This window comes from Microchirus variegatus (assembly GCF_963457635.1).
Source record: "Microchirus variegatus genome assembly, chromosome: 12".
Taxonomy (NCBI): Eukaryota; Metazoa; Chordata; class Actinopteri; order Pleuronectiformes; family Soleidae; genus Microchirus; species Microchirus variegatus.
Genome location: NC_139813.1, coordinates 19,736,612 through 19,763,556, shown reverse-complemented (window position 1 = coordinate 19,763,556; position 26,945 = coordinate 19,736,612). Strand labels below are relative to the sequence as shown.

At 42.6% G+C, this 26,945-nt stretch overlaps 1 protein-coding gene across 3 annotated transcripts in view; it reads right to left on the bottom strand.

Moving 5' to 3' along the window:
- Window positions 1–967: 967 nt before the first annotated feature.
- Window positions 968–26,945, bottom strand: part of eva1aa (eva-1 homolog A, regulator of programmed cell death a) — a gene marked incomplete at both ends in the record, with an annotated part of 79,555 nt that continues 53,577 nt past the window's right edge. Inside the window, 3 exons of one of the 3 annotated variants that reach the window (XM_083898953.1) lie at window positions 968–1,356; window positions 3,081–3,287; window positions 6,136–6,279. In XM_083898953.1, coding sequence (XP_083755079.1) covers window positions 968–1,356; window positions 3,081–3,287; window positions 6,136–6,279 — 740 coding nt within the window. The remainder of the gene's footprint in view (window positions 1,357–3,080; window positions 3,288–6,135; window positions 6,280–26,945) is intronic. The other 2 variants (XM_083898952.1, XM_083898954.1) reach the window with 2 other exon arrangements.

The following is a 26,945-nucleotide window of genomic DNA, read 5'->3' as shown; positions in this document are numbered from 1 at the left end:
GGCACAATCTTGTCCGTTTGATGACCCAGCAAGTGCAATTTTTGACAAGCAATGTTTTAAAAAAAGGGGGGATTTTTCTACGTAATGAGTGATAAAACCAGCTGCACTCTCGAAAAACAGTGACTCCATAGCTAAAGAAAAAGGCACTGCACTGTGGATTAAACGTAACGTATCAAAAATAAGGTTAAAAATCACCGAATCCTCTTTGAGGCTCTTTATATGATATATTTAAATTTTCTTTCTCTTTGTCTAAAAAAAAAAAATGCTGACTCATCCTCTTCGTATATAAACATCAAAGCCAACAGAAACGCAGAAACACTAGGATTGCATCCCTGAGGTGCCCGGACAACCTTTTTTCTTTCGCTACGTATAAAAAAAATAGCATCGCGACCAAACTTGAGGACAACAACAACCAAAAATATCAATAAACTATTAAATATTATAAAATATATTTCATACAGGTTGAGATGAATCCCCCTCCCCCCCCAAAAACAAAACAAAAAAGATTTGGTTTCATTATAAAGTTCCAAAGGCAGGAAAGATTGTCTGATATCGTCCAGTTTTGCTGCTCTCTGCTGCCCCCCTCTGTTTAAGTCCAAATACTGGAGGAAGTGTCATCATGGTCTCCGTGCGAGCTGCCCTTAAGTCAAAAAGAACAGACCCTTCTCGAGTCCTCACGTTGTCCTCACCCATAAACCCCCAAGGCCCTGCTGAGGTCACGGCGTGGGCAGCGAGGCGAGCGCGTTCCAGCTAACAGCAGAAGTGAGCTAACCGCGCAGAAAGCTTATTCGCTTACTAAATGGGACGTAGCTTACGACACCCGAAGGAATACGCCGACCGGCGTTCTTCGCCAAAGGCTTCTCAACAACTTCACCTCTCGAGTCCAACGTTGCGTCCGTGCTCCTCAGGCCTCGTCGTCGCTGTTCCAACACAAGTGCGTTTTTTTCACAATGTCACAACTTCCTCCTCAGTAATATCGATTGAGGCTCCGCGTGCCGGGGATGTCCGGCTGCCCGTTCATCCAGATCTCCCGGATGATCCGCTCCCTCTCCTCGAGCCGCTGCGCCCTCTCCAGCTCCTCCGCCGACGTGAACACGTTCATGTTGAGCGTGCGCTCGAAGCGCCGGTGGCGCCGCGCCGACAGGTCCGACGTGGTGTCCCAGTCCGAGTCGGAGTCGCTGGAGTCGGACGACGAGTCGGCGGCGCGCGGCCGCTTCTTGCCCGGCGGCGGCGGCTGCTTGCTGCGGGGCTGGCAGTCGGTGCGGCACGAGATCTGGACGACGAGCGCGAACAGCGTGAGGAAGAGGCCCAGGCACACGCCGCAGACGAAGAAGAGCGCCGCGCGCTCTTGGTGGTCTGTAAGCAGAGGGAGAGACGAGGTTAAGGTCATACTTGTGTCTTTTTTTGTTTTAGTTACCGTAAACCATGCTTGTTTTCATGCATACATGCACTACTATATCATAAAGTTCTCTCAGGGCTTTCAATGGTTGCTCCCATTCACTACGACGTCATCATAATCTCACTATGAAGCAACTTTCTGACAAAAGGTCACAGTTAAAGGTCACACTGTACAAAGCTGAGTAAATACTACAGCCTAAGTACACTTAATGTATAGCCTAATAATTAATTTTATACTTATTTGACGTGTGTTTAAGGAATTTTAGTATGCATGAACTTTAGGTTAGGGAACACATAGTCACCTTTAACTAGGTGCTACTATAAGTAGCATACTAGCTAGTGCTGTCAAACGTTAACGCATCAACAGTGTTTAACGGCGTCAATGGTGTTTAACAGCGTCAACGTTAACGCACAATGCTTTTCCATGGCGACTGACCCTGAAAATGACGCGCGTGATGTCCCGATTGTTAAAATGAGTCTCTAAAGTAACGCTAAACTTTTAAAAACAGAGGCACACATACGCAGTACACCGGTACAGCTGGATATTTGTAGCGCTGCTGTTTTTCGTTTCATAAACAGACTGCTCCAGTTCGACAGTTAGTGCGCTAACAGCGCTAAAAGGAGCTAATGCAGCTAACGGAGCTAACTGGTAAACGGTGCCTGGACTCTGGTGTCGCGGCACATTTTTCTGGTCGTATGGAAACGTTATGGAAAGTCGTCATGGAAACGTGTCGTGCATTAACGCGCGTTAACCTATTGCACAGCACTTATACTAAGTACTATACTAATACTTGTAAAAGAGGTATAATAAGGTGTCAATACGTGCTTAATGACTACTAATAAAGGGCGAGTATGCGACTTATGTGTGTTACCAAACTTTATATTTAAGTCATAGAGGTGGTTTGAGAACAGGAAATACCCCCAAAAAATCTTCCAGTGTCTGCTGCAGGTGAATGTGTGTGTGTGTGGTCATTATCTTGCTCCACATCTGCATTCCTGGAGCCCACATTCACCATCCCCTCAGCCCCCGCGGGAGAAAGGAAAACAGTGGATTTTACCCAAATTAAATCGCCGTACCCCACACACACACACACACACACACACACACACACACACACACACACACACACACACACACACACACACACACACACACACACACACACACACACACACACACACACACACACACACACACACACACACACACACACAGCACATGAAACCATGTACAATCTCAATCCCACTGTCTCTAATTTCACTGGCAAAGCAGCATATGATGTATGTATGTACTGATGTGCTGATTATAACAGCCTTTTTTTCCCCAATACTCACTCTCTAGCACCAAAGTCCATTAAGGAAAATCAGTGTTTTTAGACTTAAGTGAATAAAAATGAAGAATTTCAAAGTGACAAAAAAAGCACATTTAAACTCTCTGGCAGAGGCAGCAGTGGGTGAAGAACTATGGAAATCGTGTCCTCACTTGAGCTCACTTGGATTATTTTAGGTCAGATTTTTTGTGTTAATTGGCTTAAACCTGTTTTTCCCCCCCCTCGTGTCCCCCTGCAGGCAGCTTGCGCACCTGACAGCTCTCGCAGTTTTCACGCGTCAATAACTCGGGAAATCGCGCTTCAAAAAAACACCCACACGTGTAACTCCTGAGTGTGACGCGTTTCTCTGACCTGATATGTAGTTGTAGGCCGCCAGTGCGTTGCTGATAAGCGCCATGTTGTTGGAGCCAGGGGTGGAGTTGATGATGGGATTAATGCCTCGAGGCCTCAGAAGACCTTCTCCTCCTTTTTCTCCACCTCCTCCTCCTCCTCCTCCACCTCTCTCTGCTTCTGAAGACTTCTCGTCGTTGGGGTTCGTCTCCCGAATCTTCTTCTTATCTGAAAGCGACAGAAGGCTTTAGTTTACTGGCACAAGGCAGATTTAATCTGGAACAGATTAATGATCGTAAATAAAAATGTGTACGACCGCAGTCGATGACACAGTTGTGCGCAGCGTGTACAGTCAGACGATGACAACGCTGCTACCGGCTCTGAGGAACTGTGACTACCATCGCCTTTGTGACTAATCCACAGCGGTTTTTGATTTCAGGAGATACAGTTCTGTAAAAACACGATGCATCACACACACATATGTATGTACGTCTACGGTGATTCAGAAGACATCGCAACAACATCCGCTTCTGTCCAATTCATCGTCAAGAAACGCAGAAACCACATGGGAAAAATTTCCCAAAAAAACAATCTATTTATAGCTGGGAACAAGTCTTTTTTTTTATTCGCCCTGCGGATTTGCACCACACCATGACGTCTTTCGGTGTTTACTCGCCGACTTGCGTTGTGTTTTTTTTTTTTTGAAGAGAAAGAGAGAGTTCAGATGACACAGAGTGATTTAATTTAGTTTTTTTTTTTGTTGTTGTGACGATCGCCCTCCAGTTGTCGAGACACTGTTGTTTAGGTGAGAGACGGAGAAACCGCAGTAACTGTATCTCCATGAATGAGCGATGGCTCACAGGGGGAAAAACAACCCTAAAGCTAACGCGGGGCTAAATGCGGAGCAGGATGTGTGTGTGTGTGTGTGTGTGTGTGTAGTCATATTTCTATTCTTGATTTTCCTCCGTCAGTGCAGGTATGCAACGTTTTGGCTGAATTGTCACGCACACACACCAGTGACCTCTAATTGCAGCGTCTCCAAAAAGGTGTGTCAGGCCCCGTCTTTATCTGATAAATGCAGTTTAGACTGGAATTGCTCACTGAGGAGGTAACTGCTACCACCTGGACCAACTGCTGTGGTGCACAACATCAGCCACAAGACGTCGTTTTAACACACACACACACACACTCAGGAAAAATACGAGTCAGGAGAAAACACAATGCATGGAGAGACTGGAGTATTAAAGGGGCCACTTCAGTTTTTTTTTTTTTATACTTATTTGTATATACAGATAAATGTGTTATTTGATCGTCATGCCATGACATGCGTCATTCCCACAACAACAGAGGAAGTTGGGATTGAGAAAAATGAATAAAACTGACAAAAAGTTGACCTCATTCAAAGAAAATAAAAGCCCCTACACTGCTCTTCACTGTGTTTCGGTCAATTATAACAAGTTTTATGAGTAAAAGATCAGGAAAAAAAACGCACAAAAACACAGCAGCCCCAGCTAACAGCTAACAGCTAATGCTAACCCAACCAAGTGGGAAAAAATGGGTGAAACAGCCCTCTAGCACTAATGGGGAATCAATTTATTGAATTAAAAGTGCGTTTGTCCCGATGTACCCCCTTTAAGCTTCTTTTTTATAACCAGTTTTATGAGTAAAAGATCGGGAAAAACCGTCACAAAAACACAGCAGCCCGAGCTAACAGCTAGCGCTAACCCGACCAAGTGGGGAAAAACAGGTGAAACGGCCCTCTAGCTCTAATGGCGAATCGTTTTACTGAATTAAAAGTGTGTTTGCCCCAATGTACCCCCTTTAAGCTTCTTTTTTATGAGGCAGTTACCAGATTAAGGGCCACACGGTTGGTGTAGGGGTTAGCACATTGCCTTTGCCACAAGAAGACTCGGGTTTGTGAGCCTTTCTGCATTTAGTTTGCATGTTCTCTCTACAGGTTCTCCAGTTTTCTTAACAAAAGGCTCTTAAGGATATTTTCACAGCTTTATCCCACCATGTTTCCTCCCACAGTCCAAAATATGAAGATTTGGGGATGATGCTAAAAATTGGACACCGACTGTATATAGGTGAAAGAGTGGATGTTTGTTTGTCTCTAAGTGGCTACTTGTGATGGACTGGCGACCTGTACCCCTGCCTTTTGACCCCCAAATGTTAGCTGGGCAGCGACCCTAATGTGGAGGATAAAGCGGTAGAAGATGAGTGGGTTAGCTGGTTTAGCTAGTGGTTAGTTGTTAGCATGTCTTCTCGCTGTTGTCTCAACTTCTAACATTTCCAGGTCAAAAGCCATTTTGTGGGTGTGTTGGTGAACTTTGAGGACGTTAATGTGCATTTTAAAAGTCTGCTTTCACGAACACTAACACGATTATTTTTGTTTTGCTAACGTCACGCCGCGAACGGCGCCTCGTTCCGCCTTCATACCTCTCCTCCCCGTATCACTACATCATCGATGGGAACAGGTTTTTTCCGGATAAGCTGAGGGTGAAGTGTTTTTCCGAAACTCTGCACGATGAAGTGAAGCACTCATCGTCCCCGCGGTCGTGACTCGTCTTTTTTTTTTATTGTTTCTCCTCCTCCTCATTAGTACAGCGCAGCTAGCTGAAGAGCGTCATTAGCGTGCTGGACGCTGGCCACCGTCCCTCATGAATAAAAGCTTTGTTTAAAGTTTCCTCCTGTTGCTTTCACTCTTTTCATGCAGTTGATCATGCTCCATCTTCTCTCTCTCTCTCTGGGACTTTGACGTTATAACAGACTGTAAGTGCAATTATTTGCTCTTTTTGGAACCGTATATATATTTTTAAGAGCCATGAGCATAAAACGGCGCAGACCAGTGGCTCCACTCAGATACATGTGGGATCTGTTAAACCTGTGTGACATTAAACGTATATACATTTAAGCGCTGGAGCTTGAGACCTGACCCCACTGTTGCTCTTGATGCCTCCGCGGCTGCTCGGTGTTAACTGCTCTCCATGGGAGGCTGTGAGTGTGTGTGTGTGTGTGTGTGAAATAAATAAATAAAGAAAGAAAGAGAGAGTAAACTTATGGTCGTATTTGTTGTTTTGCTCACCTGGAACGACGTCGGGGCTTTTGACCGAGCTCCCCTCCGGAGGGCCGTCTCCCACTATGTTGGGGTCATGGGCGTTTGGGGGTGAGGAGAACACCGGTGGTCTGGGGCCCTGCTCCTGGAGCAACTTCTTCGGGACTTCAGGAGGAGATGAAGAGGGGCAGCAAAAGGAGGAGGCGGGGTTTGGGGAAAGATGGAGACAAAGAACAGAAAGAGTTAAAACCTGACCAAAAATAATGATAAGGCAGGATTATATGCGGTTTATTATGCATTTATGAGTGTGTATCCTAGGTGGAAAGGTGGATTTTGTGAGTTAAGACTGCATTCTGAAAAAAGAAAGCAACTTGGGTATTGAAACTCTGTGATCACATGGTTCCTGTACTTTCAGCTCTCTCTCAGGTCTGTCGAGTACAAGCTCAAGTACTTATTTTCCACTACGAGAACTGGTTTAGCACCAGTATGATAATAAAAAAAAAGCCCAGAATTAATCAGTTTATCTGATTTCTCTGCTAATAAATTCGATCACGTGTAAAAAAAGAGTGGGAAAAACCAACTTCTTGGAGCCGAAGATGCTCGTTTCGACTGTAAAATGACAAATATTGGTTTGTTGCTGTATATTCATACAAACAAACTCAACGCAACATAGAATCCAAATCCGGATCAGAATACATCATTAATCCCATGCAGGTACATTGGATTATCTTTTTTTTTTTTTCCCAACTATAAAATTAGAGTGACCTGTTGACCTTCCTCATTGTGACACTGATGAAATGATACAGCTGTTTTCCCATAAAGCTGAGTCTTGTTATTCTCTATAAATACGACAGCAGCAGAGCGTCAGGAGGTTCTGAAGAAGGCTGCGTCACACGGCCGCGATCCCCACACACACACACTTCTCCTGAACTCGCTCTCTTGATTCCCGAAAACCCTTCGCTGCTGCTGCTGTTGTTGCCCCCACTTCGTACAAAACTCCAAAAAAAACCTTGCAGCGTCCTGTGAGTCACGGAGGAGGCCGAGAGACTCGTTTCCCCCCAGACACAAACCCACAGTGCAGTGGGCTTCACATTCCTGCCTGCTCACATGTGGTTTTTCGGAGGCCGGGCTACGCTCCAGTCACTCTGTGTGTGTGTGTGTGTGTTAGCCGTGTGCGATTTTGCAGTTCAACACATAACAGTGAGTGTCCAGTTCGTCTGTCTTTGGACAAACGGATTCACCGTGAGGAAGAATCCTGTTTCTGCTGACATCACACACACACACACACACACACACACACACACACACACACACACACACACACACACACACACACACACACACACACACACACACACACACACACACACACACACACACACACACACACACACACACACACACACACACACACACACACACACACACACACACACACACACACACACACACACACATTCTAATATAGTGAAATTGTGACTTGTGATTTGAGGTTAAAACAAAAAACAGCAAAGAAAACACGGACCGTTTGTTTAAACTCGCTGATCAAATTTCCAGAGACAGACTCTGGCCGAGGTCCAAGAACCAATCAAAGTGCAGGAAGAAGCAGAGCAGAGCTGACAGAGCTCACCCTCCTCCTCCTCCTCCTCCTCCTCTCTCCACTGGATACAGCACGACTAATGTTTTGGACACATTACAAGAAAGAGATTTCCAATTAGGAGCAATAATGAGGGAACTTAGACCGTAGAGACTGTTGCAGTCTCATGTACGGGGTTGTCAGATATTGTTTTTCTCTGTAGTAGTCTCTGTAGTAAAATCTCTAGAAATCACGGCAGCCAGCGGCCAGGTTTCTTTCCTCCATCTGATGCCGTCGCTCCAATTTGCAATGATGTGCCTGCCCCGCAGTGTACTTAAGTATTTAAAAAAAAAAAAAAAAAATACATAAACTAAATATTTTAAACATGCAATCAAATAAGTCAACTTTGTCCAATAAACTTATGGTTGAAAAACATAAAAGTTTGAGCAACAAAAGTGTGTAAACGTGCATAAATGAGTAATATTAAGCAAATTTGCAATGCAGATCAATGAATTGCTAAGAATGAGTGCTGTGCAAAAGATTAACATGACATTAACGCTAACGCACGACACGTTTCCATGACGACTGACGGGGAAAAAGACGTGCACGACGTCATGTTTACGTGCCGCGACACCGGGGTCCAGGCACCGTTTACCAGTTAGCTCCGTTAGCTGCATTAGCTCCTTTTAGCGCCATTAGCGCGCCTACAGTCGAACTGGAGCGGACTGTTTATTAAACGGAAAATAATGTGTGCCTCTGTTTTTAAAAGTTTAGGGTCACTTTAGAGACTCATTTTAACAATCGGGAGTCACGTAAACATGACGTCACGCGTGCCTTTTTCCGGTCAGTTGTCATGGAAACACGCCATGCGTCAAGGTTGACGCCGTTAATGTTTGACAGCACTACTAAAAATCAATGAATATTTTTTCCTTAGTGTGCATACACTTATATTGTTCAGTCTTGTTCTCACATACAGACTGGACAATATCACAGTAGTATCTTTGCTCAAGATATTTTGATAAAAAAGTAAAAATACATATCTCAGCTTGTAGCCATTGTGATTTCCACCAATAAAAAGACAAAAAATGGAAGAAAAGTATCCAAACAAAGACTCTTGTAACTGGATTAAAGGCAAAAAAAGCATGTGTACGGTCAATCTGATTTCAGTACTTACACAAAAGTGACATCACACTCAATATAAAGTATTTTTTCTTCAGTCAATAAAAGTCAAACTCTCACCACAGAAGCTTCCTCTTCAGGTCTGAACACAGCAGTAGATTAAAGTACAACATATTTGATTTTTAATGAGATGCTGCCAACGGTCGTTGAATCATTCACTCACTCGTGTTAGGATTAAAGAGATTCATTAACTGATGCGTGAACTCTCTAACTTCAGCTAAACAGAGCAAACTAAACAGCAGAGGAACACTTCTGATGCTTTCTTTGCTTCTTTTAAAACCCTTTATTCAGGAAAGGGGTTTTAAAGGGTTCTCTGGATCAAAATGGTTCTTACTGCAACCATTAGTGTTACCAAGAACCCTTGAAAAACCCTTTCTTTGGGGAAAGGGTTTTTCAGAAGCAAATGGGTCCATGTAGAACCTCAACCCTTGTAGAAGAACACTTTTGGAACCCTTATTTCTAAGAGTGTAGTAGAAGCTAGTAAATGATCCCTGGTCTTTATTCCAATCTGTGTACTTTATTCACATTGAAATACTGATGTTCTATAATTGCATCATCTCATGTGGCCGACCGCACCAATCTGTCACCTAATGAGGTAAAAAATAAATAAATATAGATATATCAAGTGTTTGAAAGGCCAGTTTATTCATGTCTGGTCGGCAAAAACCTAAATAAACACAGCGCTCTCACATATTATGATAAAGGGGTGATATGAAGAAATTGAAGGCAGCCACCGCCGTCTCCATGTCCTTCCTCATCACACTGACACACTAATCGTAGGTCCTTATAGTACCATAGTACCCCCCCCCCCCCACACACACACACACACTGCCACGCCCTGATTACAGCCTTATTCTGATTGGGCCTAATTGAGTGCACATGTGGCCCAGGGTCACAGCTGAGCGGCACCGTGATGTGACACACACACACACACACACACACACACACACACACACACACACACACACACACACACACACACACACACACACACACACACACACACACACACACACACACACACACACACACACACACACACACACACACACTTACCCAGCTTCAGAACATACATATGCACGCACACACACACACGAGCTGCACATGCATCAATAGCGAGTATAAAAAAGTCTCAAGGCTCCACCAGCTTTGTTGTTTTTATGTCAAATTCTGTGTTCTTTGGCATTTGGATTGGAATGACGTAACTGCAGCGTTGTAACGTAACAAAGTACAAATACTTTCTTGTACTTGAGTATTTCACGTATCTGTACTTCACTTTGTGATTTAAATTTCTAGCAACTTATATACTACGTTTCCTCTAAGTTGGTATTATGGTCTGTATTTATATAGACATTTTCTAGTCTTGAAGTCTTGCTCAAGGACACATAAAGACTAGCAGAGCCAGGTATTGAACCCACAACCCTCCAGTTGAAAGACAACTCGTCCTACCACTGAGCCTCCACACTCTTAGAAATAAAAGTGCTAAGTAGAACCATATAAGGTTCTTCGGCTTGTCCTCATAGGAGAACCCTTTTTGGTTCCAGGTAGAACCTTTTTTTTATAAAGGTTCCACCAAGAACCCTTTTAAAATCCTTTATTCAAGAAAGGGGATTTAAAGGGTTCTCTGGATCAAAATGGTTCTTACTGGAACCATTCGTGTTACCCAAGAACACTTGGTTACCCAGATGGTTCCAATAGTTCCAGGTAGAACCTCAGCCCTTGTAGAAGAACCCTTATTTCTAAAAGTGTAGAGTAACAGAGCCAGAAATGGAATCTTGTGGGAATTGAACCCACAACCCTACCACTGAGCCACCATGGCTCAACACTTATTCCTCACTTTTTTTTAAAAACACTTTTACTTAAAAACTTGAGTACATTTTATATAAGAAAATTACTTTTGATACTTAAGTACAGTAAATGTACTTGAGTAATATTATTAAAAAAGTGACTTCTGGTAAGATACATGTACTTTTACTTGTAAGTATCCATTTCAGGTACTTTATATAAGACTGAACGTTGGTCTTATGAAGTATCTTAGCAACTTTAACTCATACAACAGGTTTAACGTCATTCATTATTAATATTAATTAAGGTTCCACTCACTATTGTTCAATTTATCGTAGGGCTGCAACTAAAGATCATTTTCATACTTGATTAATCGTTTGGTCCGTAAAATGTCAAATGACTCAGTTTTAGTGATTTCTTTGTTATATGAGCAAAGAAACCTAAAAAATAATCACATTAAAGAAGCTGAAAAATCACAGAAACTGGTTTTAATTCGTTGGAAATCACTCAAACTGAATAATCGATGATCAAAACAGTTGACTATTAATCGAGCAATCGTTCCAGCCCTAACTAATACTTAATAATAATACTAATAATGTGCATTATCTGCTCTATCTGAATATGAACGTCCTCTGTTAGCGGCAGTCGTTGCCGTATAGTAAATTTCCCGCCGCTCTCGACTAAAAATAATTGTCAAAAAGTTCAAACCTCTCAAAGCAAAATGGCCACAGACCACACTTTAAGCAAAGCCAAGCAATAAAAAACCAAAACCAGTAAAGAAAAAAAAAAAAAAAAAAGAGAGAAAAAAGAGTGCGAGGGAGAGAAACCGAGCACATAAATCACACTCCACCGTCTGCATTATAATGACAACGCTCACATAAATGTAACGCAAATGAGTCCTCGCAACAAAAATATCTCAGCTCAGTCCAGCGTTTGTGCCGCTCACAGACTCTGGATGGAGAGGTTTGAGGCGGGAAAAAGGTGAACCATAACAAAAGCCTGTGTTTACACTGGCAGAGCTCTGCTTTGTTTTCACTGAGCCACAGTCTGTGTGTCTGTTGTGACAAAGCTCTCTAAGCCAGAAGGGATATAATGAAATATTAAACCATGCTAAATCTGAGATGAGATCGGACCTGGGCCAAAAAATAGGAATATATTTATGAGTGCACACAGGGGAGCTGCTGGGAACTAAACAGTTTCAGGTATAGTTTTCAGGCTCTCTCTTTAATGCATGGCCCGCTTTAATCTAAAGTATTATTTCTAAAGTGTGTAACAGACACTTTTAGTGTAAATCCACGTGTTATAAAGAGGGGGATAACGACGCTGCAGAGATGACAAATACATAACTCTTGTGGGAATCATTTACAGAAAAGAAAATGTAGAAATGTAAAAAAAAAGGGGAAACATGGACGTGCACATGTGCAGGGTCAAAGAGTTCACTTCCCTTTTTCCCACTCGATGCTATTGAATGCCCAACATTCACTGGACGCACACAATGTTTGAAAGGTTTGGGTTGGGCCATGCTCCAGGAGTTTGATGTTCACATATAATGGATGCATCATAACATTGAGTGAGACTCTGCAGAGGCAAAGAGGGTGGATCCAGACTGGCTTGGGTATTCAGGAGGCTTGACACAAGCTTATTGACTCGCTGCTGATCCTATGGAATTTTTTACATTCTGCTGCATTCTGACACTTGGATATTCACCATAGATTTTACTCTGGAGCTGGCAGGAGAATCTCTAGAGCGACTTCTGCTTCTCCACCCAAATACAAGCTGCAAAACCTATTTGATCCATAAAATGAAGATAACATCATGTATAAAGTGTTATATATACTATATGTATAAAACCATATTTTTTTTGCATTTATAAAATCTAAAAAAAGTAGAAAAAGAAAAACTGTTGATATCTTATTACTGTTTTTACCTCTTATTTGGACTTTATAGAGTTCATAATTGAGGAAACATAATTATGTGGATCCAAAGATTTAGTGGATGAAACATTAAACATTAAAAGTATTCACTCAAAGAAATAAAATAAAGATACATTTTTTTTTCAAAGCTACAGGGAGCCACTGCAGAGGCATTGACGAACCACAGGTTGCAGACCCCTGTTTGTATTCACTCATACAGCTCCCTCTACACTACACTCTTACAAATAAGGGTTCCAAAAGGGTTCTTCTACAAGGGCTGAGGTTCTACCTGGAACCATTTGCTTCTGAAAGAAGCTGAAGAAAGGGTTCTTGGTAACACTAACGGTTCCAGTAAGAACCATTTTCATTACTTCATTGGAAGTAATTGGTCCAGCAAAGGCCTGGCCTTAAAATCCACTCAATATACCATCACAAAGTAATGAAAGACATATGATGTTGAATTGTTCAGCTGTGATCGTCCTCCTGAGTGCACAAACAAGGTAATAAGACATTAGAAAAGCAGCGTTTGGGGGTATTTCGGGTTTCTACAGCACAGGGGGAAAAGATATGAACATATCTGCGGATTTCGCCATTTTCCTTACTTGAGGAGACATCATAGACTGACAAAGTTCAAAGTGGAGTAACCACAAGTAAGAGAAATGAAAAACTTGACTGATGGGGGGAAAAGAAAGTGACACATCTCCTCAACACCGTCTCCAGAGATTCTCCAGAGTTCAGTGCACGTCTGAAAACAGCTTTAACACTCGCTAAAAGATTATTATCGTTATTATTGTTGTTATTTCACTGCTTCCCACACTGACAGGCACGCAGACGTCAGCACACTTCACGTCCGAAAAAGCTCTTTCCACTCACTTTATTTTTCACTTAGCTAATGACATTCTCGCAGAGCAGCTGCTAAGACGAATAGTGGAGGAGGCCAAGGTGTCGAGATTGCATTCCTCCTCTGCCTCCCTTATTTCTCTCCTCCAACCCCCCCCAATCTTAACACTCTTAACAGCATCCAGGTGACAGCAGATGACTGAGCTTCAAATGTGTGTGTGTGTGTGTGTGTGTGTGTGTGTGTGTCCTTTTGACAACCTCACATGCAAACACTGGAATGCAGTTCTTTGTCGGCGTATTGTTTTTGAAGAGAAGAACACGGTGTGTAAGGACAGGATTATGAGTCATGTTTATCTTTTTCCTCTGCTCTGTGAACACTAATGGTAACATGCAAGTGTGTGTTTTTGTGAATGACTGAGTATGTGTGTGTGTGTGTGTGTGTGTGTGTGTGTCAGAGGGCACGGCTAACACACTCTTTCTTGTCTTGTGTACACACCGGGTTAAGGTCGGGTAACGTGAACTCGCATCAAGGGGCCGGCGGCGTGAGCCGAGGGGCTTTTTCCCTGGTGCGGCTCCATTTTTATGTCAAGAGTAGGCAATCTGTCGCACTCCACTGCTTTATTAGGTTAAGTTATGAATAAGTGTGTGTGTGTGTGTGTGTTGACACCAAGAGTTACAGCATGGATTTGCAAGTTTTAGCCCATTAAACTGCATCTAATTTACCCGATTATTCAGAACAGTTCAGTTCAATTTAGAAAAACTGAGCCATAACTGCAGTTCTTGCTTATTTTAACCATAAAAGGGCCAGAAAATGTCAGTTTTCCAGAATAACTTTCAATATCTGGCAGTTATTTACAGTTTACGACATGTTAAAATAGTGTATTTTAATGAAGGAAAACACTGTAGTTGCACAGGAACGCCAGATTTTGCGAGTTAAATTTTCAATTTGGAAAGTGTAACTATGTAGAGTCGTTTTTCCAACTATATCCTCTCTGGTGACAAAGATGCTAATTTGACATTACCGTAATAACCACAATCCTTAAAGTACACCTTCTTTGCTTTCAGAAACTGTTGTAATTTTCCCGATAGCACAAACCGTCGCGTAATTACGGTAATGCAAACAAGCCGTCTGCGACACACTTGGCATTAAAGGGTTAAACTACTATTTAAAAGATTACATCCAATGTGCAATGACAATAATTCGATCGTATTTTACGTTCACTTCACTCGATAATGCACCAGACATGGAACACGTTGGTAAAAAATACAGCGTCTGAGTTTGCCTACTTCAACCGTCTTCATGTGCGAGAACAGGCAAATATCAAACACATGGTTTTTTTAAAGGACAAACTGAAGAAATCAGTTCTATGAATTCATCTATTTGCCTTTTTCTGGAGACAAACACTGAACTTTCAGCTGGAAACGTTACCAGTTTGGCGACGCGTCGCCATCAAAGTGTCCCCTCGGCGAGACTTTTAATCCACCCGGAGACTCTTCTGGAGCTGATCTAAGGCCCAAAACCAGAGCTTTCACTGCAGCGACTGCTTGTAACTATGCTAATAAGAAGCAGGCACGGCCCGGGAAACCTTCACCAAAAACTTAGAAGAAACAAGGAAAGAGAGAGACAGAGAGACAAAGAGGAGATCCAGGAACACTTAAGCTTTGTTCTTTTGGCTCAGATGTTCGACAGTCGTCTCAATTTATCCACTCGGTGTAGATTGTGGAGGCGAGAAAAACCCATGTTTGGCAGCAATCAAGTCTGATTCCAAAGTCTGTTTGCTGTAGTCTACGCAGGCAAATGTTTTTAGAATACAAAACAGGTCCCCAGGAGTTTTAAATTGGAGTGAAACCGCAATTTTATATTAATTTATCACAGACGTGGTGGAAAATACATCATGGAAGATAAAAAAACACCACCACAACCACCACCATAGCCCTTGGTGATAATGTTACGGTGGTTACTCTCTTACATCTCTTTAAATCAGTTGTTTAGATGATTCAGTTCATGAAATACATTAAAAATGTAAGTGAAAAGTGTCATTAATGGTGTTAACCTGTGTTTTAAAGGTCGCATATTATGCAAAATCAACTTTTTAATCATTTTAAATCCTTATATTTGTGACTCTGGAGGCCCTATCAGTTGCCAAAGTGTGAAAAAAGATGACTCACTCATGTTTTTGTGGTCCTCCTCAGTCTAAGTACAGGAGTGAAAACGCCATGTTGACTTCCGCGCTCATTGTTACGATACAATGCGCTAAATTCCTGGAATTGTTGTCTCGCGGAGCTCCGCTTTGTCCTTAAAACACGCGAGAGCGCTGGTGAGGGCAACTGTATCCGAAAACCGGAAAGTCCGCCAAACGTTCTATATTCTTGTCTCCACAGTGCAGCACAGAGTGCTACACAAACTTCCAGCCTCAGAGGATTTATCTGTCCAGTGGATACATGTTATATATGACGGCAATGTGCCTGCTAGAGCCTGCAAATGATCACTTTTCCAAATGCTAACTGCTGTTAGCTCCCAGTAGCCTCTGTGGCTGATGTCATTTCCTGTCCCATAAGTTTCGTTTAACTTTTTTTTTAAGGTGGTCCTTTAAGGTGGACTTAAAGAGATACTACTAAACAGAGCGTTGTGAACAGGGCTGTTTTGGCAGGGTGATTGAACTGCTGTGGTGCTTCATCCTTGTGGTATTTTGACCAAAGCATGTCACAGACATGTTCATTAGGACACCAGGGAACTAGGTTAATTTGGAGAAACAGGGTATAATATGGGACCTTTAAGTTCCAAATGATGTCGATTGGAGCTGAAGCAGATAAAAATCCGGGGGTCATTTGCCATAGGGAAAAAAAAACGCAGATTAAACATGTTTTTTGACCAGTGTGAATGAGTTATAAGACACGGCCTAATGGTGATTTGACTCCAAAAGTGTTCAGACGTTTGGTACCGAGAGTTCAGGATGGAGAGAGTGGAAAAGCTTAACCCCTCTTCCTGCCTCACTGAGCCCCCTGCCCTACATTCAGCTGCAAAACATAGACTTTTCTCCCTGGTGTGTCTCCCACACACACACACACACACACACACACAGATGCCACAGCATGTGATCTGAATGTAATCACTCTCACTTCACCACAAGCATCAGTTATATGCTCTGAAACCCCAGCTGTTTTGGCTATTTAAACCCCTGCTCACACACAGCACACATGTGCCGCGGACACACAGTCGGCGTCATTAACACAGAGGCAGAAATAGACGCTCTGTTGACAGCGTAGGGCTCGCGGCAGCCATTGAGAAGATTGCTCGGCCGGTGGGGGCTCTGGCTCCTCAGACCCCACGCAGACTCACAGACGGTCGAACCACTGTCTGATAATAGTTTCCGTTGCCTTTAAGAGGAGAAAAACGGCACGAGAGTCACGTGATGCAAGTTTTTGCCAAATCAGTCAAATAAAGATCCAGTATGGAAGATTTAACAACACCTAATGGCAATACTGTTTTTACAATGCCGTTCTCCTTCATTTCCATAGTAATCTATGGCTTCAAAAAATATGACTTATTTGTCCATTTGGGCTGTTGTAGAAACATGTAAAGGCAAGGGCATTGCCTAAACTACATATAAAGGGCATATTCTACGCAACCAAACCCCCCAAAAACTTGATTCTAGAGTCATTATACACCTACAATACATATATATTTGGGGTAAAATAACCCATTTCTGCCAATAAACCCTACAAAAACACACTGGACCTTTAAAGGTAATCTAAGGCCATCAGGGAATCAACACAACACAACATTTAAATTGTTCAAACAATCTTTAAAAGAATGTAATCGCATCTTAAAGTTAGTCAAATTATGAATGAAGTAAAAGCCAAACAGTATAGGTAAACTACACTCTTAGAAATAAGGGTTCCAAAAGGGTCCTTCTACAAGGGCTGAGGTTCTACCTGGAACCATCTGCTTCTGAAAAACCCTTTCCCAAAGAAAGGGTTTTTCAAGGGGTCTCGGTAACACTAATGGTTCCAGTAAGAACCATTTTGATCCAGAGAACCCTTTAAAACCCTTTTCCTGAATAAAGGGTTTTAAAAGGGTTCTTGGTGGAACCTTTTTATAAAGGAACCTGGGGCCAAAAGGATTCTCCTATGAGGACAAGCCGAAGAACCTTATATGGTTTTACTTAGCACTTTTATTTCTAAGAGTGAAGATCTGCGGGATGTTTTTTATGCAAGTTTAGCACAACTTTGCCCACTTCCTAACTGGATTGCGCCCGCTGAAGCGCTGCCGATGGATGTTATGTTTGTGTTTCCACATCTTTTATCGGCTGGATGTGGGAGAGCTGGGTCCACCGTCGCAGTCAGCGCAGCCTCATCATTATCTGATGCCCTGCTGGGTCAACAAGGATGTGACCAGCGCTGAATCATCACAACACGCCGCCCGCCTAAACCCACTCCCTTCGTATCAGAGTCGTGAGGTAACGCGGAACGCGGGGTTTGGATTGGGTCAGAGGGGCTGCTGCTGCTGCTGCTGCTGAGGTCGCTAAATGACAGTATCTTGTGAAAACAGTCAAGAGACGAAGAGCGAGAGCAGACGGCCGCGCGAGACTCGTCTAGACACGGGAATAAAAAAAAACTCAGCGGCATGTGCTCAAACACATGCAGAGGTCTGATCTAAACAATGGTGCTATCTTTAGCAACAGTTGCTCTCTCTCAGACGGCAGTTAATAAAATAGATACTCAACACTCAAATCTACTGGGACCTCTCTGTGTGCCAAAACACACCGTCGCTGTTGTGTTATTATGTGACACTTACAGAGGTCTGGATGAATGTTGACAGTCCACATTCTTTTTACACGCTCAGTTGTTGTGTGGCTACATCAAAACGCTACTGTGATGTGACCTGTGATCGTGATAAAGCCCTCGTGTTACAAAACAAGAAAAAGGAGCATTGTTCCTCTCAGTCTCTGGTACGTAATATGTTTCCAAGATTCAATTAGTTTGTTTCCCTGTTGACTGTCTCTCTCTGTACAGAAAACAGTATTGGTGTCATTAGGACTCAGTATTTGCCAAATCCACGCATTATAAATAATGATAAATAATGATAAAAGTGAATTAGTGCATAATATAATGTTCCTGCCTGTATTCATCGATATTTCTATAGCAAATTGTGTTATTTTAAACTGGTAAACCTACAGTTTCTAATAAATATATGCTTCACTAACCGTTTAACACCGAGCGTATCGCACATGACACGTAGCGTAAGCGAACACTGTGTTACCGTAATTACGCAAGTGTTTGTGCAATCAGAAAAATGTTATAACGTGGTTATTACGGTGATTTGACTCGTGCTGTTGCATCTTTGTCAACAAAGAGTCGGAAAAACGCCTGAACATGGTTCCATTTTTTTGGGCCGTTTTTGAACATATGTTTTATACTGTATAAATTTCCAATTTAACACAACAAATCTGGTATTCGTGTGCAACTACACTGTTTTTCTTCATTTTAAATCGTTAATACACTATTTTAACATGCAGGAAACAGTAAATAACTGCCAGATATTGACAGTTATTCTGGAAAATGGTCAAAAGCACTTTCTCACAGGACATTTTCTAGCCTTTTTATGCTTAAAATAAGCAAAAAAAACCTGACATTTTGAGGCTTGGGTGTTAGGGTAGGGTAGGGTTTAATTGAGACTTAATTTTAAATATGCTATTTAAAACATAGGCACATAAACCTTAAGTAAAAGGTTGAAAAACATTCAGCTTAATTCATTTAATAATTAAAATACATCTCTCCTATCTGCATGTGTCCATACAGATCAATTACAGCCTTCTTCTTCTGCATCTTTAAAACTGATAACACTCTTAGAAATAAGAGTTCCAAAAGGGTCCTTCTACAAGGGCTGAGGTTCTACCTGGAACCATTTGCTTCTGAAAAACATTTTCCCCAAGAAAGGGTTTTTCAAGGGTTCTTGGTAACACTAATGGCTTCAGTAAGAATCATTTTGATCCAGAGAACCCTTTAAAACCCCTTTCCTGAATAAAGGGTTTTAAAAGGGTTCCAGGAAGAACCTTTATAACAAGGTTCTACCTGGAGCCAAAAAGGGTTCTCCTATGAGGACAAGTCGAAGAACCTTATATGGTTCTACTGAGCACTTCACTTTACTTCTAAGAGTGTATACCATGTTCACTGAAAACCTTGCGTCTCTGCAGCTGTTGCTGCACGCACATATAGCAGTGACCACATGGGTCCAGATAATCCGCACAACAACAGTTGCTATTTCAAGTCAGCTGTGTTTTTACAAGCACGTGATGAAGTCTTTAATGTAAATAATGAATCGGTATCATCCACACCTGCTGTCCAGACTAACTGAGTCACATTTAAAAGTACCAATACATACAATAATAGAGCGGGAAGCATGTAAGAAATGTGTGGAGGGGGAAACTGAGGACACAAATAACACGAACTCACGCAGTTACATGTACTCCCACCACATGGTAAGCATTAAGGGTCATGTGATGAGGTCATGGTTATAGTAAAGCCTCAGAATATAGTATTTTAGTACAGTTGTGAAGCAAGAAAACAAACTCTTTCAAGTACAAGTGGCTCTGCTTCAGTCCGTCCTACAACAGAGAGCCTTCAGACGTTCATTAGGGTCAGCGACTGATTTGCTAAATGGGTCAGCAAACATCATTTAAGAAGGTATTTGAGAGGAGCAGGGGGGGGAAAAAGACGAGCATATTACCTCCCTGGTGGATTTAATATGCTTCAGTAGTTCTCCAGGTGAACGTCGAGGCTGCAGTAATGTCATTTCTTACAGTTAACTGCGTCATTCGTCACACTGTCTGAAACCAACAGTCAGATACAGACACTAATCCCCGAAGTGGCGAGTTCACGGAGTTCAGCGCAACTTTATTTTACAGAAGGAAAATCCGACCGCACAGAGTAAACACGACCGAGAACAGAGACAGAAAATGTCAAAGGATAGATATGTCCTCGGAGTTACACGCACTCCTACCCACACCAGAAATAACTAGATTATAAGCCATTGTTTCTAAAATGACAGAGAATACACCGACATGGCAGAGATTGTTTCGGCATCTGTGTGTCATTACGCGCTCTATGATTTGATGCAGGCTATCGCACTCCCATCGCGCCTGCTTTTTCATTTTGGCTAAACGTTACCACGTGCCTGATATAGAACTTGTTGCTCATATAAGGTGCCTCCACACCCTGTTATTGCCAGGTAATTAGATGAGCACTAAGTGAGAGTGAATCACACTCTAGAAAAAAGGCATGTTTATCCATGTGTTGGGCTGCTGGGTCATATTAGTGGTGGTAGAGATTATGATGGTGAGATCTGGGTTTGCATGAGTCACTGGGTCGCTCGTATCACCACAATGCTTACACACATTTTACCTTCCACCTTTTGTTTAGTCTGCCACTACGACAATAGACAATAGTAGGCGAGATTATTGTTTGAGATTGCCAACAATGCAGGTAGCTACGTTTTTTGATCTGGTTACTTCGTTATTCTTTCTGACTAATGGCATGGAACTGTTAGGAATAGTACCAAAATAACCGGCCCCAACCTTTCATTTTGCGGTACCCTTCCATTGGGTTACCAGAGTCATGGTAGCTAGACCTACGGCAATCAGCTGATAGAAAAGCGGCACTCCCTTGTGACCGGGGTTTCGTCAACGGCCGAAATCTATTCTCATACAAAACTTGACGTCTTGTCGAGATAAACCGGCACCGGTACAACGTCAAGCTACGTATCTCGCCGACACCAAGCAAAAGGTACTCTTCTAAGTCGAAACGCAAGCCAGACCAAGGGCTTTACGGTTCCAAATCGTACCAAACCCATTTTGACACTCGAAAACAATGGACATATGGTGCCAAAATGTTTTGATACCCTGCTGCACACTGGGCTATTGAATCTATCGCATCAAAGGCGATTTTTGACAATACTCTACTCCGGGCTATTATTAGATCCAGCCTCCAAAATAGACTCAGACAGACTTTCCTGAGCAGCTGCTTGTGATCAAGAGAGCAAAGGAAAGGGATGACGGACAAGAGAGCAAAAGGAGTAGAGAACATTTCCTTTCATTTTACCTCTTGCTTCTTGGCATACAGTAGCACTGAATATACTGTTCTCTACTATCTGGTATTTCCTGTCAGATCCAGTCTGTGCCCGGTCCTCGTCTTCTCCTTACCCCCCCGTCAGGCGGTCTTAAAACAGCCTGAGCCACAGCAGATGCAGGTGCATATCCTCAGGGTTGAGAGCAAAACAGACCAGCATTGAGAGGGAGAGCGATAAAAGCAAAGGGTTGCCAGAGACACTGTAACAGCAGACTCTAAAATAAACACCTGCCGCAGTGGCTGAAGTGCCTGCAGATGGGACATCCGAGACCCTGCCGTCTGGAACACAACGGCTGGGATTAGATGATGAAACTCAGCTAATGGAGTTACAACTTTAAGTAATTAATCTGTATGTGAGTGCATGGAAACACATGATTCAAATACTGAGATAGCACTATCAAGTTTCTAAAACAAATTCTACGACAGCTTGGTTGTGCTCTACACTCCACCACATCTTTTTGTGACTACCAAGATCTGTGTAACCTGTTCACACTGTTTATTAAGCCTTTTTGGGAAGGACCACGCTTCATGGAGGCCGCTATCTCGCAACGCCAACGTTTTGTTTTTACAGCAGCCAGAGCATGTGTTTCACATTTTGAAAGTGGAAGCCTGATTCGTTAAAAAACAAGAACATCATTTCTGAAACGCGAAGGCCATCGTCGTCGCCCGACATGCTTGGTAAAAGGGAGGAGGAACGCCAAGAAGAAATAATCCATGGCCTCGCCAATAGAGATTACACACTGGAGTTTTAAGAGGAACAAAGTAGCTCAGTCATCTAATTGGCCGGATTGATTCGTGTGGAGCAGGAGGAAGAGAGTAACACAAGAAAAAGGTCCTGTTGGGCCAACATGCAGCAAGATACTTTGAGTCTGACTAAGGAGCACAGGCTTGAAAACTCCCTAAAAACCTCATTTAACCTTCTTGAATGACTCTAAAATACCCAACTGGTAAAATTGGACTATGGACTGTGGTGATCCATGAACTGAAGTTGGGTCAAGAGTTCACTAAACAGTCTCTCCACCAACAGGAAACCTTTTCCTCGTCACAGCTGAGGCGATCCGTCTTCTCAATTCCCAGTCGAGCTCTTGTGCCGTTTACTTTTTCGAGCAGTGCAGTAAATCTTCTCCGTACCAAACAAACTGTGACGGGTGGTCGACTGTGGCTCATAGAGGGTAAGACAAAGCTATGTGATCTGCACCAGTTGTGTATTTTCTTTCACACACTGCATTGCTACAGGAGGTCGAGTGCAGATTTGACATAAGACAGACCGGGGTCAACACTTGACACTGAAAGTCACACACACATTAAGCAGAACACCTTTCAAGAACATTATATCCAAGGCAGGCAGGATACAAAGGTGGGAGGGATGTCACGGGGAAGGGGAGGAGAGGAGTAAACAATGGCTCCTTTAATGCAGACATATTAATGTAAACAAACCGATTTATGTATTTGTATCTTTCCTACAGAACATAGAGTAAATTAAGTAGAGCATGACTAATACAAATGGCAACTGGAAAGAACAAGCAGATAAGAAGAGACTCTTGACTCCAGGAGGTTCTGGACAAGAAATAATTCCATACATAACTCAAAAGAAGTGAAATTTAGAAGGTAACCAAATCTGGTAGGCAGATTTGGACTCTTCTGGACAAAGCTACATTAGCATTTTTGCACATCTTTCTTGTCTTAAGAAGCTAAGCTTATCTCCTGGGTCCAATTTCATTTGAAGGATGTTGATCTCCTCGTTCCAAATGTGCAAGTAAAGCGAGTAAACACATTCCCCCAAAATGTCAAACCATTCCTTTAAAATGCAGTACATCTTTTGCTGTTGAGTTTCACGAGCTTATAAAAATCATGCTTCATTTAAGGGAAGCAATCATTTTTACTTCAGTGCTTTGTGCACATACGCAGCAACGTAAACAGCGATGTGACTCCAGTTGGACGTGCAAAAGATAAGAGGAGCCAGATTTTAAGGCATTCTACTGTATGAGGTCGTGAGGAGGGGACCACCCATGAAATTCATTCTCACTGACCTTTATAGGGCAACTGTCAAATTAAAGCTGGCATGGATTTTATTTGGCAAATGAAAGGATAATAATTGAGAATTGAGAATTGATAAAAAACAGAACATGTGGCTGCGGGTTTTTATAGACTCTTAAAAAAAGTATTTGAACTTTTGTCATGCAGATATCACTTGTCGTTATTCTATCCTTTGCTCTAACATATACATGTTGGGTTAAAACGGTACTGTTGATTGTGTTACTCTATACTTCAGAGAGCAGGTTTTGTACACTAACAAAGCTTCAAGGATTTTGGAAGAAACACCAACTTATGGTTGTAAAAGCTGGACAAACCTCTGTGAATCAATGATTGAATTAAGTGTGTATGCTAACACTACACTCGGTGGCGATACGCCCCCTTTCAGCTTGTTAGAATTAGATGGTTTGGGGTATAGCTAACAACTAGCTAACAACTAGCTGTCGGCTAGTGATTGTTGGTGTGATAGTTGAACTTTGAGAACATTCGAGTCTGACTAATATACATTAATTTAAAAAAGTCTAGTCAGAGTTTAGTCAGACTAACATGTCTACAAAAGTCTGGGTTTAGTCGGACTAACGTCAGATCTGCATGTTTCTCATTGTCATGAAAAATATACGGACGGTAACTCCAAGTGGCCAAACAGACTGCATCTGTCACCAAAGACAACAGCAAACTACCATAATCTTGGATTGCATAAAAGCAGCATCCCAAAAATCCGTCTGGTTTGGCCGAGGCTATAACCAGAACCGTGGAGGCCTGGATCTTCTGCGGCCTTGCTAAACAAACACAACTTGGAGGTCTGGCTTCGCTTTAGCTGACGGACGTCATTATGCACATCGATTAAAAACAAACATGCTGGCAGAGAGGAACGTCCAGCTTTTCAGTGTGGGCCTAGGGGTGGAAAATCCCCATCAGCGGGAGAGCTGGACACGAGGAAATGGAGTGAAGACCTGAGGGAAGCGGAGAACAGTGGCTACTTTTGGTTTTGGGTCGGTGACATGCAAGTCACATTTTTCCCCATTTCTCGTTTGATTTTTTAAGTATTGCGTGCTGCACAGCGTTCCTGAAGTGGCCCTCGAGTTGAATGCTTGACTTTCCTTTTTGTGAATGTTATAAAAAGCAAGTGAAAGAAGAGGTTAGGGATTAACCAGGCTCATGCATCCAGCTCTATCGTATACTGTTATTAGTGGAGAAAAGCCAAGATCACAACAGAGCCTGCCCCCCTCAAGCCTTCACAAGAACTAGGAGCGGTCGCACTGACACAATTCCCATTATTACCAAGCTAAAATACCTGACCTGACAATTGCAGGCCTTTCAGTTCTTCAGCGTTTTTTTTTTACACTGCACCAAGTGTGAAAAAGATTAAAACAGTATATGCGTGATTTAAGATAAGCCGACACAAAAATGTGTGTTACCACATCCCATCAGATGCTGAGAACGCTCGATGGGAATCAATGATACACAAGTCAGCAGTTCCCACAGCACTTTGTGCGACTTGTATCACATGAGAGCATGTGGGCCAATTCATCCACCATCAACAACTAATTATATTGGTATAGCATAAACCATACAAGACTTCACACACACACACATACACACACACGCCTCAAGAGTAGAACTCAACTGGGTGCTGGTGTCGTGTTGCAGAAAGGAAACAGATGGCCTGCTGAGAAAAGAAGCAGAAAAAGGCATGCCAAAGAAGGCCAAAGAGACTATTTGCCTCTCGCTTTTTTTTCTTCTTCTCCTCCTCCTTCATCCTCAGTTGGAGGGAACAGGAAGAGTGAGGCTGTGGCCGTGTTTTGGAGGGTAGATCATTGGGCTCTGGCTCCACATCAGAGTGATGGAGTTTTAAATAAAAGCCTGACGGCTGTACTGTACTGCGCTGTGCTGTGCTGTACTGTGGGGCAGAAAGCAAGGCTCATCCCTATGTATTTTAAAGCCTGGGTTGAATAAAACTGCTCTCGAGTGCTGCTGTGTTTAACATTAACACAGAAAGTGTGGGATGTAAACTTGCGGTGAAAAGCGATCACGACCAGAGACTCGGTCGGGATTGTTTGACATCCCTTTGTCTTAAGAAATACTACATGCAGAAAATCCTATATTAAAAAAGTGGCACAGGTTTCTCTTCTTTCTCATTAGGAGTCACTAATAACTTAAGACCGAGAGGCACCTTAAACAAGTGACCTGTGAAATTCACCTACTCCAGAAACAACCCCTCTGACCTCTGCCTGGTCCACAGGACTGACCCATCAGCTGCTGCAGGCTTGATAACCTTTTGCCCTGAAAACAGCAATCACAGATCATATTGTCCCCGAGTTGAGGCCGTCCTCCACAGACGATGCGTTGATAAAGTGACTTGACTGACCCCCCGGCTCTTTGAGGTTGCCATCCATCACACGTTTACTTGAGCACTGTGTCCTGTGTTTTTCCAAAATCTCCAGATCTTTATCATGGCCCTAAAAACCAGGAGCACGTCAGACGACGTGACTTCCTGACTCTAAAGGATACACAACTCAAATATCTGCTCAATAACAAGAATAGTAATGGTCTCATGCATGTGGTTCATCTACATCAATATAATTCAAAGCAAATACAAGCTAATGTATCAGTAAATCACATTAAAACTGTTCTACCGTCAGTAGCCATTTCTCGTAAAACCAATGTTGATACAGGCAGAAAAATAAAAATCAGTCCTAAAACACTTACGGACCTAATTAAATATTACTCAACATCACAGCAGATGTTTCTCCCCTCCGCTGAAATCGAGCCTCGCATCGGCAGCTACTCATTTAATGCATCATTCAAGAGCCCAAGGCCGTAAAAAAAAAAATCAACAGACATCATTAAGCATGTCGGCTAATTTATAAAACGTGAAATGAAGCGGCGATAAAAACTACTGAGGCGGCGCAACCCCAAAAACACATGTTTACCGCCGACTGAAGCCGACGTGAAGGGAACTGACTTGAAACACATGTTGAGATAGGAACCTCCCTCTCGATGCGTCTTCGCCGAGTCTTCATTAGACTCCCATGCAGTGATGTGGTTACAGAGCAGTTCAACCTTTATTGGAGCACTCGGCGGGTTGTCGAGGAGCGTTAGGGCTTTTTTGAAAGTCTCCAGACTTCTAATACGAGCCGAGTCAGCCGAGCCAAGACGCTTAAAATGTTTTCCTTCTCGATTCTGTTGTGTCATAAAACGTTTGGCATGTTTGCCCGACGGCGACAGTTCATATATCCACAAAGAATACAGATACATATACGGATGAGTCACTTCTGAAAAATGTATGTTGTGAGTTTCCCTGCGTCTTCAAGCCAACAGCTCTTTCTTCTCCCTGCCATGCCACTAAATCGTCCTCCAAATCTAGTTTCTCTCGC